Source organism: Trichomonas vaginalis, chromosome V (genome assembly GCF_026262505.1).
Source record: "Trichomonas vaginalis G3 chromosome V, whole genome shotgun sequence".
Classification (NCBI taxonomy): domain Eukaryota; phylum Parabasalia; order Trichomonadida; family Trichomonadidae; genus Trichomonas; species Trichomonas vaginalis.
The window spans coordinates 1,082,758-1,100,198 of NC_067207.1; the positions used below are offsets into that span (position 1 = coordinate 1,082,758).

The 17,441-nt window shown below is 35.8% G+C and overlaps 6 protein-coding genes across 6 annotated transcripts, besides 6 other annotated features; all 6 read left to right on the plus strand.

Moving 5' to 3' along the window:
• Positions 1–33: 33 nt before the first annotated feature.
• TVAGG3_0259020 (uncharacterized protein) lies at positions 34–369 on the plus strand (the record flags this gene model as incomplete). The annotated part of the gene is made up of 1 exon (XM_001328050.1): positions 34–369. The coding sequence occupies one exon, from the start codon at positions 34–36 to the stop codon at positions 367–369; it is 336 nt and encodes a 111-aa protein (XP_001328085.1).
• A 323-nt stretch (positions 370–692) lies between these two features.
• On the plus strand, positions 693–7,452 carry TVAGG3_0259030 (male fertility factor KL5 family; the record flags this gene model as incomplete). Its single annotated transcript, XM_001328049.2, has 1 exon — positions 693–7,452. A coding segment is annotated over one exon (6,760 nt), but the record flags the coding sequence as incomplete, so codon positions are not given.
• A 215-nt stretch (positions 7,453–7,667) lies between these two features.
• Positions 7,668–12,617, plus strand: TVAGG3_0259040 (dynein heavy chain family protein family; the record flags this gene model as incomplete). The annotated part of the gene is made up of 1 exon (XM_001328048.2): positions 7,809–12,617. The coding sequence occupies one exon, from the start codon at positions 7,809–7,811 to the stop codon at positions 12,615–12,617; it is 4,809 nt and encodes a 1,602-aa protein (XP_001328083.1).
• Positions 12,618–12,917: 300 nt separating this feature from the next.
• Position 12,918, plus strand: a terminal%2Cinverted (terminal inverted repeat of tvBac_53III transposon ID:TVAGG3_0259050).
• Positions 12,918–12,950: a mobile genetic element.
• Positions 12,919–13,137: a mobile genetic element.
• Positions 13,105–13,137: a terminal%2Cinverted (terminal inverted repeat of tvBac_53III transposon ID:TVAGG3_0259060).
• Positions 13,138–13,475: 338 nt separating this feature from the next.
• On the plus strand, positions 13,476–14,150 carry TVAGG3_0259070 (uncharacterized protein; the record flags this gene model as incomplete). The annotated part of the gene is made up of 1 exon (XM_001328047.1): positions 13,476–14,150. One exon carries the CDS (start codon positions 13,476–13,478, stop codon positions 14,148–14,150), a length of 675 nt encoding a protein of 224 aa, XP_001328082.1.
• Positions 14,151–14,240: 90 nt separating this feature from the next.
• Positions 14,241–14,270: a terminal%2Cinverted (terminal inverted repeat of MuDR-3_TvMULE3 transposon ID:TVAGG3_0259080).
• Positions 14,241–17,441: part of a mobile genetic element that runs on past the window's edge.
• Positions 15,425–16,312, plus strand: TVAGG3_0259090 (MULE transposase domain-containing protein; the record flags this gene model as incomplete). Its single annotated transcript, XM_001328046.2, has 1 exon — positions 15,425–16,312. The coding sequence occupies one exon, from the start codon at positions 15,425–15,427 to the stop codon at positions 16,310–16,312; it is 888 nt and encodes a 295-aa protein (XP_001328081.2).
• TVAGG3_0259100 (uncharacterized protein) lies at positions 16,330–16,764 on the plus strand (the record flags this gene model as incomplete). The annotated part of the gene is made up of 1 exon (XM_001328045.1): positions 16,330–16,764. One exon carries the CDS (start codon positions 16,330–16,332, stop codon positions 16,762–16,764), a length of 435 nt encoding a protein of 144 aa, XP_001328080.1.

A 17,441-nucleotide genomic window follows, 5' to 3' on the forward strand; every position in this document is an offset into this window, starting at 1 on the left:
GAGAGCAAAAATGTCATTTGCCATTGAAACAGAATGCTTTTCTTCATTCTTGGCTTACTTTTCAGAGTCAGAAACTCTGAGCGAAAATTCCCTATTCATAGGAAATGGGAGCTTGCTGATGGCCGTTTCTTATTACTTAGAGAAGGACAAGATTGCTACTATTCGATGATGTACACATGTGATTGGATTTCGAGGGCTTATATTTCTGATGGCACAAACGAGGTCTCATTTACCAAAACTTCAGGCACAGTAAAACTTGCCGATGGAAGAACTGCTGGTGTTGGTAACGACAATTATCTGAGAATAGTTGGAAGTAGTCTTGCATCGACAGAGACACATCATCTTGGCGTTTTTAACTTATTTTGTTAAAAAAGAAAGGCTTTTTACTACATAATTTTTTTTTAGTTTAGTTTAGTTTATGTCGAAAATGCTACTTAACCTCATATGAGGTCTTAGAACCTACTTTTTGATGGTTGGGAAATTGATTTTTTGTACTTGTTTATTTCAGAATTCGAAAAACAAGTACAAATAGTAAAAATGCTTAAAGATATGGTATCATTGCTTCCAACTGTGCGTTGCTTGAGCTCAGTGAGTTTTACTACTAAAGAAAAATTGCAAAAATAAGAGACATATAAAAATCGTTTTTTTATAAAAATCTTTGTCACTTTTCTCGTTTTGAATTTTATCGAAAAATGAGCGAAGAGAGTTCTGTATTCACAGAATTTCGAAATCTTTGCATCAGTTTCGATAAAGGCCAGGATCAGTCTCAGAAAGAGGAGAAAAAGAATCTCCTCGAGAAAGTCGAAACCATCTATCTACAGATGAGTCGTCTTGATGTTGCATCCTTAGGCTCACTTGCCGAGGCTTTTGCTATAATGGATACTACTTCGCAAGCTATTGATAGAATTTGGACAGATTGCACTATATATTCCTCTGACCAAGTTCTAAAATTAATGAATTATATATCATCAGATCTTTCTAAATTCGTTATCGCATCAGTTGCATCATTTAAATTATTTGACAATACAAAATCATCACGTACATTAGCTTTATGTTCCCAAATACTCTCAAAATGGTACAATCAAGCAATAACTTTTACAACAACACAATGGCCTCAATTTACTCCAAGGCCATGGAATTCAGGCAAATACGAAAACCCTGAAATCGCACAATTATATTATCGTGTAAACTTTTTCGCAGAATACAGGCGCTCTTTCTTCTACTGTGCCCAATTCAAGCAGAACTTTATGCCACCAAATATCCAAAACATTGGTGGACATATTGAGCTCACTGAAGATAAATGGAACGAAATTACTTCTTTTCTCATGGGCCATTTGAAATCATTGCTATTCGGTGACGGTGGCGTAATTGATAACGTTAATGCACAATTAAAATCCGTATCAGATAGCCAAGATGCTTTAGCTTCTTTAATTCAATCTTTATCTTTTCTCAAGAATTTCCCAGAGTTTACAAAAGTCGTTCAACCTTACGAAGAAACACGCGATAAATTATTCCTTACATTCTTAGACCTTATTAAAGGCCAATTACCACAACATCAAAGCGAAGACCCAACAGATACTGTTGGAACAATCTGGATTCTTCATCAAATACAATACTGCAGAGCTTTTATGGCAAAAATCCAAAATCCTGCTCAAAATGTTACAGATGAATGCAATAATGTCGTTAATTTATTTGAAAAATCCGTCGAAAAGTCATATCTCGCTTGGTATAAGCAGCTCAGCTCGAAACTTGACTCAGTTGATTTTACAAAACCATTATTTACATTTGAATTTAATTCTTCGTCAAAATTAGCATCACTTGCCTTCCCAGAAGAATTCACAAACTATATGGATCAAGCTGCCGACCTCACAGCCTTAAAGAAACGCATTCCAAACGAACTTCAAGCAAAACTCAAGAAAGTTCGCGACCAGAAAGGCTACTACTGCTCAATCAAGCAAGTTTGTGATTACTACAATGCAACAATTCTCTCAATTATTCGACCACTTCGAAGATTACTTATTCAATACGTTGATCAGTTTATTAACTCCTTCCAATCGATTGTTTCCGTTGATTTTACATTCCCTGAGAATGTTGAGCAGTTTATTGGCTCAATATTGAAGCAAGCGAAAGATTTGGATAATACAAACAACCAAATGCTTTCAATTCATAAGAAATTCATTGCTGATATCTCCAATTTGTTCGATTGCAGCTTAATTACAGGCGAAGAGAAGTGGAAAGAGACATTACGTTCAATTCGTAACCAAATTTACGAAATTTATCGTAATGGCCTTACAAATGTCAAGCCATGGATGAAGCATCTTAATGCCCAGATCTACAAAGCTCTTGATTACCAATTTGACAAGACTTTGATGACAATGGAAAATGATGTTCAAAAAACAACAGTTGAAATATCATATAACGTTGATTCTCGTACAGTTATTTTTGAACCATCACTTGGCAATCTCCGCCAACAACTTTACAACCAAATTACAAAATTAATTTCAATTCCTTCGCATTTCGCCGGAGTCACGCTTTCCCAGAAGACCGATGCAGCATCAGAGTTCGCAGCCATCATCCATGGTCACACAGACTCCATAGAACAGCTTTATCAGCGTACAGAAAAACTTATTAATACAATTTCAGGTTGCACCAAGCAATTAAACACCTGGATTGCATTAGGCGCAATCGCCGACTTCGATGCTCGCATTTCCACCATGTTCAGCTCTCCAGAAGAGTTCCGAACAAATCTGAATTTTGTATCTATCCGCGAAAGTGAAATTGAACAACTTCCAGACACCCAACAGTTCGAGTTCATCACTATTTCCTACAAACTCGCGAAAGCAAGCTTCAGAAAGCTTGTTACAGAGTACAAACGTTCGATTTGCAATTTGTTGAGAAAATCTCTTGACAACGACATCTCAACTGTCATGGATTTCATCAACAACTCATTAGCTTCTGTACAAACATCAGTACAGACAAGTGAAGAAGTCCGCAAATCCCGTGAAAACATTGTTGCTCTTTCCAAAATGGTCAATGATTATTCTAAAACATTCCAATCTATTCGTGCAAAATCATCTTTGTTGATGATTCACGATCAGCAAAGTCGCCAATCCCTTCAGTTCCAGATAGATTCAATACAAAGCCACTGGGAAATCTTCAGAGGTACATTGCAAGACCAGAACAAAGTCATTACTCAGCAAATGAGAACTTTGAAGACATTGATGTCCCAGAAAATTGATGATTTCCAGAGAAGAACTACATCATTCAAACTCAAGTGGGAAGAGAGGAAACCAAAGGATGTTGACTTCAAGAACGAAGCAGCTGTTAAGAAAGCAATTAACACTGTCAAAGAAACTAAAAACGGATTGGAAGAGTTCAAGAAAGAAAGAGATCTTCTGTTGGAAGAAGAAGCAAGTTTCGGTGTCAAACAAGAAAGACAATTCCCTGACATTAAAGAAGTCTCTCAGCAGCTGAAAGCATTCGAATCAACATGGTTATTAGTTGATAAATGGCAGACATCGTTAGATGAAATGTCACATGAAGATTGGGTTACTTTTAGAACTCATATTTTCGATTTGGAAGAGTTTTTGCAACAATGGGAACAAACAGTGAATTCTGTTCCTCAAAGCGAAGTTTCCAATTACGTTTTGGATCAAGTTCACACATTATTGAAAGCTTATCCATCAATGAAATACGTAAGAGGAGATAACTGGGTTGCAGAACATTGGGAAGAGCTCGGAATCATCATCAAATTCCCAAGACCAATGAAAATCAATGATCTCAAACTCGCCGACATCCTTAACTCCGCTGATAAAATCAGAATCAATGAGCACAAAATCAAGCAATTGTGCGAAAGAGCAAAAGGAGAAGGAACAATAAGAAGCGCGCTCAGAGAAATCAGAGAATGGAACATGCACACGGAATTCATTTTGTTCGAACAACAAGGTGTTCCTGTCATCAAGGAATGGAAGGATTTGTTGACACAAGTTTCAGATATGCAGGCAACAATCCAATCTCTGTCTTCCCTTCAATACGCTGAAGCTTTCGAAAGTGAAATTCAATTGTGGACAACAAAATTCACTACTTTACATGAGACGCTTTTACTCTTAAACCAAATTCAGAGGAAATGGCTTCATTTAGCACCAATTTTCTCTTCTGGAGCTTTACCCAGCCATACAGAAAAGTTCAATGCTCTTGACAACCAATTCAGAAGTTTGATGAACGATACAAAGAAAGATCCACAAGTCACTTCACTTCTCAACAAATACGATATTGTTTCATTGTTGAAAGGACTGTTAGAAGGCTTAGATGCATGCCAGAGTGCATTAACAGCATTCCTTGAGAGCAAAAGACAAGGATTTCCAAGATTATACTTCATTGGAGATTTCGATTTACTCGACATTCTCGGAAAAGTCAAAGATTCTCCTGATGTTGTTCAAACACATCTCAAGAACTTGTTCCAAGGTATTTCCTCTGTTGTTTTCGATGACAACAAGAAATTGGTCGCTTTCTGTTCCTCTCTTGGCGAAAAAGTTTATTTACCAGAGCCAATTTTCACAAATTCATCAGTTGAAGTTTGGCTGAATGAATTGTGTGTTAAACAACAAAAGGCATTGATGCAATCTCTATCAGATTACGTACAAGGAAAGAGCTTCACGACAAAGAAATTCCCATCACAAATTGTCCAAGTCGGTGAAGCAATTAAATACACAAGTGATATGATTGCATCAATTCCTCACAGACAATTAAGAGATTGTTACAAGTCTTATCAGCAGAAATTACATGCAATTGCTGATTTCAGGAAGAAACCATTAGAAGTAAGTGATGTTTCAAGCTCAATCAACACGGAAACAACAGATGAAAGTGAAATCTCATTGATTAAATGCTTGATTATTGATTTCGTCCAATATACAAGTGTCATGGAAGAACTCCAGCAATACGATGTTGCTTCCTTAGATAACTTCCAATGGTTAAGGAGAATCAAGTACTTCTTCGAGAACGACAAATGCGTAATCAGAATGTGCGATGGAACATTTGATTACGGTTACGAATACCAAGGAAATGCTCCTAAACTTGTTCACACTCCTTTAACTGATATCTGTTGGTCAACACTTTGTGAAGGTATGCACTTAGGTTTTGCAGGAAATCCATACGGTCCTGCAGGTACAGGTAAAACAGAATCAGTTAAAGCACTCGGACAAGCAATGGGAAGACAGGTTTTGGTATTCAACTGCGGTGATGGTATCGATGTCAAATCAATCTGTAGAATATTTACAGGTTTAGTACAATGCGGTGCTTGGGGTTGCTTCGATGAATTCAACCGTCTCGATGAACTTGTTTTGTCCGCTGTTTCCCAGCAAATTCAAGCAATTCAAACAGCAATTCTCAAGAAGAAAGAAAACGTTGCTCTTTTAGGAAAAACAATTCCTTTGGACTTGAAATCCGGTATCTTCGTAACATTGAATCCTGCAGGCAAAGCATACGGTGGCAGATCTAAACTTCCTAACAACTTGAAGGCTTTGTTTAGATCTGTTTCAATGTCTGCACCTGATAAAGCATTGATTGGCGAAATCATGCTTTATTCTGAAGGTTTCCAGGCTTCAACAGAACTCGCTCAAAGATTGACAACAACATTCTCTTTGGCCGACCAATTATTGTCTAAACAAAGACACTACGATTGGGGCTTACGTGCTCAGAAGACAGTTCTCAACATGGCTGGCCAATGGTTAAGAGAAAGCGATGGAAGCCAAAATGAAGCGGATATTGTTATCAGAGCTTTGTTATTCGATACATTAGGAAAACTTGATGACAAAGACAGATCATTGTTCTTGGATATCGTTAAAGATATCTTCAAGACACAAGATGCAAACGCAAACAACGAGAACTCATTACAAGATACAATAAACGAGATCATCAAAGAAAAGAAACTTCAGCCTTCTCAACAACAATTGACAAAAATCGCTCTCCTTCACCAACTTCTTCAGCACAGAACAGGTGCTGTTATCGTTGGCCCAGCAGGTTGCGGTAAGTCAACTGTTTGGAAAGTTCTTGCCGATGCATTAACAAAATCAGGTCATAAATGCAATGTTTGGCATATTGTTCCAAAAAGTGACGCTTTAGAAATGTTGATGGGTTCCATTGATTTAGATACAAGAGAATGGACTGATGGTTCATTAACTAAAGCAGCAAGAGCAGCAGCTAAACTTCCTCCTGAAGAATTCGGTTTTATTGTTTGCGATGGCGATGTTGATCCAGTTTGGATTGAATCTTTGAACTCTGTTTTGGATGATAACAAACTTTTGACACTTCCAACAGGTGAAAGAATCCAATTCGATAAGAACGTAAAGTTTATCTTCGAAACACATTCATTGCAATTCGCTTCTCCAGCTACAGTATCAAGAATGGGTGTTTTGTTCGTAAATGCTGTTGATTTCGATGTCAAATTAACATTCCCACAATTTACAGAGAAAATGAACCCAGAAATCCAAAAGTTGTTCAACAAATTCATACCACAAGTCATTACTTTGTTGCAGCAGAATGCACAGAACATGGTTTTCCCATTAACAGACTTGTCTATGGTAAGAAACATTTATCCACACGTTGCAAATTCAACAAACGAAACAGACTTTGTTTTAGGAGTTATAAGAGGTTCTGTTTCAATGTTGAATCCATCAGTTCATGAGAAATTCGCAACACTCATTCTCCAGAACGCTAAATCTTGCGGTATCAAGTTCAGTTCGATGAAGAATCCATTAACATCTTATGTTGCAAAAGACGGAAATGTTTCCAATTTCGATTACGTCAAAATGCCAGATAACGCCTGGAATGTCACAAATCCACCGTTCATCAAAACACCAGAAAGCTGCAGATTCCTTGCAATGGCTGAATCTCATGTCCAGATGAATCAACCTTTGTTAATTGTTGGTCCAAAGGGATGTGGAAAGACAACTTTGATTCAACAATTATATCCAGGAGATGTCGAAGTTATTAATTGCAATGCTTTGACAAACGCAAAGATTGTCATCCAGAGATTGACAGAGCTTTGTTCTTCATCACCTGGTGCAAATGGTATCAGAATGAAACCAAGATCTGGAAAGAATTTGACAATTTTCTTCAAAGGAATCCAATATCCAGCAGCTGATAAATTCGAAACAGTTCAATTGCATTCATTCATTAGACAGCTCACACAGCTAAATGGCTTCATGAATGATGCTCTTGAATGGGTAGAATTAGTTGGAATCAACATCGTCGCTTCAATGAATCCTGGTGAATCATTACAAACAATTTCTGAAAGATTGATTTCTCAATTCAGAATTGTTGTCATTGATTACGTTTCCAGCGATTCCCTGAAGTTCATCTATGGAGAATACGTAACAAAGATATTGCACACAGAACAAGAATCAACATGGAACAATTCAAACCTTTGTTACGAACTCGCAAAATGCATCGTAACTGTTTACGATCAATTTTTGTCAGCAAACGGTTTCACTCTGAAAGATGTAACTAAATGGGTAACAGGAATCTCGAGGTATTCAGACAACAATCCAAATGAAATATTGTTGTTCGAAGCACAGAGATTATTCTCAGATAGATTGCAACAGGCAAAGAGAAAAGAATTCGAAGGTGTTTTGAGCAAAAACATTTCAGGAAAAGTTCTTGTTTACACATCATTTGGTTTCGATGATCATTTGTTACACAGAGTATCAGCAAGCGAAGTTAAGAAGCAGTTGCAACAAGGATTAGTCCAATACGAAAGAGAAATCGGTCCTTTGGACATTTCTTTGGTTAATTACACTGCTAAATTCGCGATGCAAATAAACAGAGCACTTTCATTACCAAAATCTCACGTTATGTTCATTGCAAACACAGGAACATCAACAAAAGAAGTCATGAGATTAGTTGTTCACACAATGAAAGGCAAAGTTTATACTCCTGCAATCTTTGATGGATATTCTATTCGTCATTTCACAAATGATCTCAAAGCTTGCTTGAATGGAAGCGCCTTTGATAAAGCAATGAGTGTATTCTGTATGGAAGAATATCAGTTAATTGATTCCGCTTTCTACGAATACATCAATTCTTTGCTTGCAGGTGTTTTCCCATCGAATCTTTACACTGCTGAAGAAATCAAAGCAATTTTGAGTCAATTAGAAGACATTTCTTTCGAAGATTTCAAGAAACTAGTCTTCGAGAACTTCAGATTCGCTTTGATCATTGATCCAAGATCATCCGGATACCAATCAATCATCAAGTCACAGCCAATGTTCACTGAAGCTTGTTCGATTCTTTCTGTTGGAGAATTGTCAGAAAATATTTTGAATGACATGACTCCACAAATTGTCTCTAAGATCGAAGCTCCAGAAGACACAGCTAAAATACTATTTGGCAATATCGCGAAGACACTTGACATGTCAACAAGCGATTTCCCTGCTTTCATCATGAATTTCAACGAACTTTCGAAGAAGAAATCAGATTCGTTGGCAAAGAGAAAGCAGTTTTTGTCAGATGGTTTATTAAGGTTAAATGCTGTTGCATCAAAGGTTAACCAGCTTTCCAAAGAAGCTGATGCACAGAGAGCACAAGTCGAAGAGAAAGAAAAGAGAGCCAATGAAGCCATGAACGAAATTTCCAAGACAATGACAGAACTCACGAAACAACAAGATCAAATGGACGTAATTCAACAAGATTTGACAAAGAAAGAAGGCGAATTAAGTGTCCAAAGAGAAGAGATCGATAAGCAATTAGCTGATATCAAACCAACATTACAAGCTGCTTCAGAGAAAGTTTCTCAAATCAGACCAGAACATCTCTCTGAAATTAAATCATTCACTTCTCCTCCACCATTAGTTCGTGATGTTTTAACTGGTGTTGTTTTGTTGTTAGGAAACCAGAACGTTTCATGGGCAGGTATCAAACAAGTTATCTCAGGATCCGGATTCCTTATGTCTATCTTGAGATTTGATCCTCACAATGTCACAAACAAAATGATCAATGATGTTGAGAATTTCATCAAATCTCACATGGGATCATTTGACAGAGAACAAGCTGAGAGATCTTCTGCAGCAGCTGCTCCTCTTTCACAATGGGTTAAAGCAATGGTTAAGTACTGTGCTGTTATCCAAAGAGTTCAGCCTCTCGAGAACAAGATGAAAGAATTAGATGACCAATTAGTTTCATCAAGAAATCAGTTGAAAGACTTAGAACAAAAGAAAGTTTCCTTGAACAAGAGAGTCATCGAGATGCAAGAACAATTCAAGGAATACACAGCAGAAGCTGAGAAACTCAGAATATCTCTTACAGAACTTGAAGAAAGAACTAAAGCTGCTTCAAGTTTGTTGAATAAACTCGGTGATGAACAAAAGAGATGGGCAAGCCAAGTTAAAGACATCGAGAAAGAAGTTTCAACAATTCAACCAAGACTCATTATGTCCGCTGCTTTCATGACAATCTGTGGTTCAATGAACGAAACAGAAAGAAGCGACGTAATGAAGAAATTGGCTGAAAAACTCGAATTGAAAGAACCTTTCTCTTTCACACCATTCATGAATACACAATCCAAAATTCTTGAAATGAAGCACAACGGATTCCCATCTGATGATCTTTCAGTAGAAAACGCCCAAATCATCCAGATTTCCACACAAAGACCTTTGTTTGTTATTGATCCAACAGAACACGTCGTAGAATGGTTGCAAAGTGTTTTAGGTCCATCTGCAGAAGTTCTTTCAAGTTCTCATCCAAGATTCCAACACCAAGTCACATTGGCAATCAGATTTGGAAAGAAACTTATTATCAGAGAAGCAGATAAAGTTCCTTTGTGTTTGTATCCATTCTTGAACAGAGAATTCGTGATGTCTAATGGACATTTGACTGTTTGCGTCGGCGACAAATTCATTGATGTCCATCCTGACTTCAGATTGATCATTGTTACAAGAGATGCAGCAATCAAATTAACAGCGAGAGAGAAATCTCTTGTCAGTTTAGTTAATTTCACTGTAACTAAGACAGCTTTGAAAGCACAGTTACTGACATTAGCACTGACAACAGAGATGCCAGAACTCGAAGAGAAGCATCAAGAACAATTAAACGAATCAGAACAACTCAAGATCGAACTCGGAAAATTGGAAGAAGGTTTGCTTGAAATTCTCGGAAAAGCAAATCCAGATACAATTCTCCAGAACAAGGAACTCATTCAGAGCCTTGATGACAAGAAGAAGAGAGCTGTTGATGTTGAAAACAGACTCAAACAAGTTGAAGAATTCCAGAAACAAATCGAAGAGAAAAGATCACAATATCAAATGTTGGCTGATGTTTCTTCATCAATTTACTTCGCAATCGAGAATTTGCATTTGGTTCATCCAATGTACAAATTCTCTTTGAACGAGTTCACGAAGTTGTTCATTTCTACATTCTCAGCTTGCCAAGAGAAAGAAAAACGTGTCAAGAACTTAATTTTGACATTCAACTCCATGGCATATTCACACTTCTCTCGTGCTTTGTTCAGAGAGCACAGATTAGTGTTTGGTATGCAATTGTTGAAGACAGTTTATCCTAAGATGTTCCCAGAACCAGAATATCAACATTTGTTGAGACAGAAACCAGCACAAAGTGTTGATGGAATTCCTCAATTCATACCTGCAGAAAGAAGACAATCTTTGGCAAGTTTGAACCAGCAATTCCCAGATTTAGTTGCTAAGTTACAAATAGCAAATAATGACAGACAATGGATGGCTTGGTTGCAGAGTAATTCACCAGAAATGAACTCCGAATGGCCACAAATTGAAGGAAAATCAATTCAAGAACTTGGTGTTTCACAACTCCAAAAGATCTTGATTCTTCAAGCCTTAAGACCAGATAGAGTCATTGCAGCTCTCGAAAAACTTGTAATTTCAACATTCAAGAACCCAAGAATTCTCTCATTAAGAGAAGTAATGACAGAAGAAACAGAAAACTGCTTTGTCTTCATTGTCACTCCTGGCAGTGATCCAAGCATCGAACTCAAGGAAATCGCAATGGAAATCGAAACAGTTGGAGAGAACAATTTCATTGAACTCGCGCTTGGTGAATGCGATTCTCAAGAAGCTTTGTCATTAGTTAAGAGTGCTGCAAGAGGTGGACAATGGGCTGTAATCAAGAACGTCCATCTCGATATTGATTTCTTGCAACAACTCGAGAAAACATTGCCATCATTAGCTCCTAAAGATGGATTCAAATTAATTTTGACAACAGAAGCAACAACATCATTCCCGAATGTTTTGCTTCAGAGCTCCGCAAAGATTGCTTACGAAGCACCTCCAGGCCTCATCAACCAAATGAAGAGAACATTGACATTGTGGAACGAAGACTGGTTCTCACAACAACCAAAGAGAGTCAGACAAGCTCTTGTTTCTCTCGCTCATCTTCACGGTACATTGCAAGAAAGAAGAGCATTCATTCCTGTTGGTTGGTCTCAGTTCTTCGAGTTCACACAGGCAGACTTAAACGCTGCTTCCCAGATCATTGTACAAAGATGCGAATCAACAGATGTCGTCAGAGGATTGATCGAAATGACTGTTTATGGAGGTCCAATGGATTCTCCATTCGACAGAAGAGTTCTTTCTAAATTCATTGAAAGAGCATTCCCTGCAAGAAAGACACCTTTGTTCGCAATCCCAGATGAACCAACACTTAATGATCTCCATGAAATGTTGGCGAAATCGAATGCTGAAGATGGTCCAGGATTGTTGGAATTAGCACCAAATGCAAACGCAACAATCGCAAGATCTACATTAGTTTCGTCACTGAAACTTTTAGCTGTTTTAAGTGCAGCTTCAGGTGGAGATGAAACAACATCCAATGACCACTTCCAGCAAGTCGAAGAACTCTCAAAGACATATCCAAGTGCTTTGGAAGATGTTTCTGTTTCATTGGCAAACCATCCAGCAATCGATTTCCTTACTATTCAAAGAGCAGCAGCACACAAGCTCGCAAGGTCTGTTAAAGACGATTTGCAAAGTTTGTCAGGTGTTGTTGATGCTTCTTTGTTACCAGCACATTTGAGAGCTGTTTCAGGAGCATTACAATCCCAGAAAGTTCCAGCTGATTGGGATGTTGACTGGCTCAGATCTGAAGACATTTCAGAGTGGTTAGAAGAACTCTTCTCATCGACGGCAGCTGTAGATCAATGCGCAATGAGATTGAAGGACCACAATGTGTTAACATCGCAACCTGTACCGCTTAAAGCAACAATCAGACCAGCAGCGTTTGTTATGGCTTTAATGCAGACAGCTGCAAGAATGAACAACGCTGAAATGGATAATATGATGTTAACTGCTTCATTTAATTCACCTCCATCACAGTCTTACTTGACAATTAATGTCTGCGACATTGCTGCACAAGTTGCTGTTGTTTCTGGTGGTAGAGTTACAATGTCTAAGTCTCCAAACAATGATATTGAAAAGGTGGAAAAGTTCTTCCTTTCTGTGATGCCGCTCGACAGAGCTGCAAATGGAATTCTCCTTCCAGTTTTCGAATCTATCGGAAGAGATCGCCTCGTCTGCAAGGTTTTGACACCATGCGATGAAGCTGAGAAAGATGCACTGGTTTTATCCTCTGCTGCTTTCGTTTTGACAAGTTTCTAATTTAAGAATAAAAAAAATTATTTTTAAAAAATATATATTTTTATTCTTGATACCATAAATACAGTATATTTAATTGTCTAGCAAGTAATATAAGAAATCTTATTTTTACGAGTGTACAGAAAATTGCATTAAAAAGCACTGATCTTGTGATATATGCTTAATGAAAACAATTGATAATTAATGCTTATCCATCAGAATTGTATTTTTATCTACAAAAAAAATATATATTTTGATAAAAATTTCTTGTATATCTGATCAACTCGGCTTATTTCTATTCTTTGATGTTGAACAATTACATTTTTAAGGGTGCACTTACCACTTTTTGACATGCTCCCACAATATCAATATATCTTTATTATGATTGCAAAAAAGTATAACAGTAATATAAGGTACTAAGTAATGATTTAAAATAACTTCTTTCCGAACAAAGTTAATGACTTTTTACCTTAGAAAATTATGATATAAAGCTTGGATGTCAAAAAATTGAGAGAATGTCAGAAAGTGGTAAGTGCACCCTTAAGGTAGTTCATGATAGTTTTAAAAATTTGTTCAAAATGAATTAGCAGTTTATTTTCTGAATTCTAAAATAGTAAATGATTTCATGGTTCTTGTAAATGTTTTAGTTTTTGTATGGATATTTATCTATTGGATGTCAGACTGGAGGCAGTCAGATATGACAGTAAATGACAATAAAACGATTTTTCCTGATTAGGTATTTCCATGAATAGAATTTCACCTTCATTTGATTTTTTCTTCGATGATCAAACCATTTCTCCCATTTTTCTAAGCTATGTTTCTGACAGACAAAAAAAATTGAGATAACGCGGTAATAAAATTTTTTTCATTTCGTTTATTTAGATGCTTCCTCTGCTTGCATACCGCACTGCTTATAATGCAGATGATGACAATTTCTGGCTCCCAATCCCAACGAAATTGGGACTCTTACGTATTGGCATTGATAAGAACGAAGCCGAAGATGATGACAACTGGTATGTTGGCTTTTCATACCACTCGCCATGGGGTAAGTTCTCAATCGGATACCACAGCAATGATGAAGAAGATGATGACAACTGGTATGTTGGCTTTTCATACCATTCACCATGGGGTAAGTTCTCAATCGGATACCACAGCAATGACGATGAAGATGACGAAAACTTTAGACTTTGGGCAGACTTAGCAACAGCCATTGGACGTTTCGGTTTTGAATACCACAACGCTGCTGAAGAAGACGACAACTTTATTATCCCACAAATATACTTTAATCCTTTTAAAAAGATCGAAGAATATATGAAGCTTCATTATCCTAATGAAGATAGGAAAGTAGCAGCTAAGAAACCAATCCGTATCAACAAGGCTTTATTAAAGCGCTGGTTTGAGAAGTACGGATACCGTGCTTTCCCACGCTTGTACAAGAAAGGAGTAGCTCCAAAGAAGAATGTTCTAGGTATTATCGCTGCCAATCCAATTTACCGTCAGTATTATAATTGGAACAGATTTTTGCAAGGAGTCAAGCAAAGAGCACTTGCAAAATAAATTCGAATTTCATTTGCATCATTAATCTTAAAAATCTTCTATGAAGGTAACAACCTAAGATTTTTTTAATTATCAAGAATGATTTTGATTGAGTAGGGGTAATTTTAGCTAAAAGTGACATGCCTGTAAAAAGTGACACACCCGTGAAGGGTGTGATTACCGATCGGTAATTTCGACAGTTTAGAATTTAAAATTTTTTATGGAACTGTTGCGAGTTTCATAAAGAATTTAAGGAATATAAGCAAAGATTTGAATCAAAATCTTAGACCTAAGCCGATCGCTTCGCTCGCGGCTTTCGCGAATTACAGATCAGCAAAGATTTGAATCAAAATCTTAGACCTAAGCCGATCGCTTCGCTCGCGGCTTCCGCGAACTACAGATCAGCAAAGATTTGAATCAAAATCTTAGACCTAAGCCGACCGCTTCGCTCGCGGCTTTCTTTATTATTTTAAATTTGCATATTTCCATCAAAAGTTCATAAGGTAAAAAATTTCGTTTATATTATTGCAAAATAAAATCTTCATTATCAAAATAATATTAAATGATAATATAATATAATTTATAAACAACTATTATTTAATAAAGTTTAATAAATCAAGGTTCATCTAATTTTTTGATTTTTAATGTTTTATGAATTTTATTTATCATGTATATATCTAATGAAGATTATATATGTAGAAGATAAGTACCTTAATATGTACGTAAAAATTAATGAAATTTATTTTGAATGTAGAACCGAGCAATTTTCAAATTTTGTGCTTTTTTTGAATTTTCTCGATACCAGATAAGTTGTGTTGGCTAAATAATATATGGATACAATGTGTCTTATAGATGAATATATGCACAAAGTTTAAGAGGCCATTTTCTTTCAGAAACCGAGATTTGTGAATTTTTTCAAAATTTGTGCTTTTTTTGATATTGAAATTTCATTTCATTTTTTTGATGCATATCGATGCACCATGCGAACTTAAAGAAAGGCTATCTTATATAGATGCTATGAAAGCTGTCATTGATAACGAATGCCATGCAGGTTGTCCATATCAATTAAAAAAAATCCAAATTTAGGGGGAACAAAATTAAAATTCAGGTGCAGTGCAGATAAATGTGAAGCATGTATCTCATTTCTAAAGGATGATGAAGAATATATCCTAACAGAATATAATGGAACACATAATCACAATCAAATCAAAGATGAGACAAAGAAATACCACACATTATCACAATGCTATCGTCGGGTACTTATTAATTTTATAAAACCGGGGGGTGATCCGAAAATGGCTCAAATTGAATGCGACAAAAAACTTGATCTGGATGATCCACTTAACAGGCCATCTTTTTTGAATGCATCTTCAGATCAAATGAAAACAATTCAGGAAAAAGGAAATAAAAAGATCAAAGGTATTCAAAAGTACGATGATAATCAATTCAAGTCAACTCAATTATTTAAGGGTATCAAAGAACAAGAGTCACCAAAAGATTTAATTTATTTCGATGTCGATAATTACAACAAACCAAAGAAATTAATCTTTTATTATGCTTCTTTCAAATTTCTGGACATAATCAAAATTGTGAAAGAGCATTTTATTGATGCAACCCATTCATTACTTGAATTTAAAATGTTGTTTTACATGATATCAGCCAAATTTCCAAATACACATGCATTCCCAATTTTTCAATTTGTCGTTTATCCAAACACTTCAGAAAATATTGCATTCTGTCTCAAGGCATTTTTTAACTGGGCAAAAGTAAAACCAAAATATTTTATGTCAGATTGTGCACAAGAAATCGAAAATGCGATTATCAACTCTTTTCCAGAAGTTATCCTTCATTGGTGTGCAGTTCATGTAATGAGGGCGTTCAGAAAAAATTTGAAAGATTATGCATTTGAGAGTTCAGACAAATTGATATTAGATACAAAAATGAACTATCTTGCATACGGCAGAAATGGCAAGAAAGAATGGATTGAACCAACGTTCAAAAAAATTCTGGAAATAGCCGAAAAATTCCCAGAATTTTCAAAATACATACAAAATCAATGGATATCAAACCAAGAAAGATGGACAGCCGCTGAAAGAGATGAAAATTTAGCTCTCACAAATAACATTTCAGAATCGATTAACAAAAAATTAAATATTACTACTTTGGCGGAACAATTTTCATGAGATTTGATCGATTTGTGATGAAATTAATCGATTTTATCGTTCCTTCATTTTATTACAGAATTTCTCAAGATATAAGGCTCAGAGACAAAATTCCAAATCCGTTGCCATCTGAAAAAAAGCCAAAAAAGTCTACAATCAGACTGGATACAGAAAAATGTATAATGCTCACTGATAAAATTAAATCGTTAATAGTTAACTCATCAGCAAACTTAAATACGCTTCAATTGGGTTTAGATGACCTACTTGATAAAGTTGTCAAGGCAGCAAAGGTTCAAAAACGAATGACCCAGTATTTTTCGAAATTAAGTATCCCAATGGAAATCAAGCTTAGTATTCTCACGCAAATTACAGAATTTGGATGCAATACCCCTCAATTCATTGTTGAGAATGCCAAGTCTTTTCAAGATAAAATTATTACAGATTTCCACCTTCAAATTTATACAACATTATAAAAATTTATGAATAAAAACTTGATATAAAATAACATTTTTATTTTTACTAAGAAAAAAAGGTTTTTGATAATAAATTTATTTTATTTCGAAAAAGGAGCAATAATCGTAAAAGGGTATTGATAGGCTTGCTAAAATAACTAATTTTAGCTGTCAAATACTTTTGTATTTTGAAGTAAATTAGTATAAATTTGTTTTTACTTTTATTTCGAAAAAGTAACAATAATCGTAAAAGGGTATTGATAGGCTTGCTAAAGTAACTAATTTTAGCTGTCAAATACTTTTGTATTTTGAAGTAAATTAGTATAAATTTGTTTTTACTTTTATTTCGAAAAAGTAACAATAATCGTAAAAGGGTATTGATAGGCTTGCTAAAGTAACTAATTTTAGCTGTCAAATACTTTTGTATTTTGAAGTAAATTAGTATAAATTTGTTTTTACTTTTATTTCGAAAAAGTAACAATAATCGTAAAAGGGTATTGATAGGCTTGCTAAAGTAACTAATTTTAGCTGTCAAATACTTTTGTATTTTGAAGTAAATTAGTATAAATTTGATATTATTTTAACTCCCTTTGAAAACCTCAATTTTCCATACAGAGGGAACGGGAATAGCATCCAATATTCCCTGAGAATGGTTGCGCATTCTCAGTTCCCTCTATATTTCGAACGAAGCTCTCATC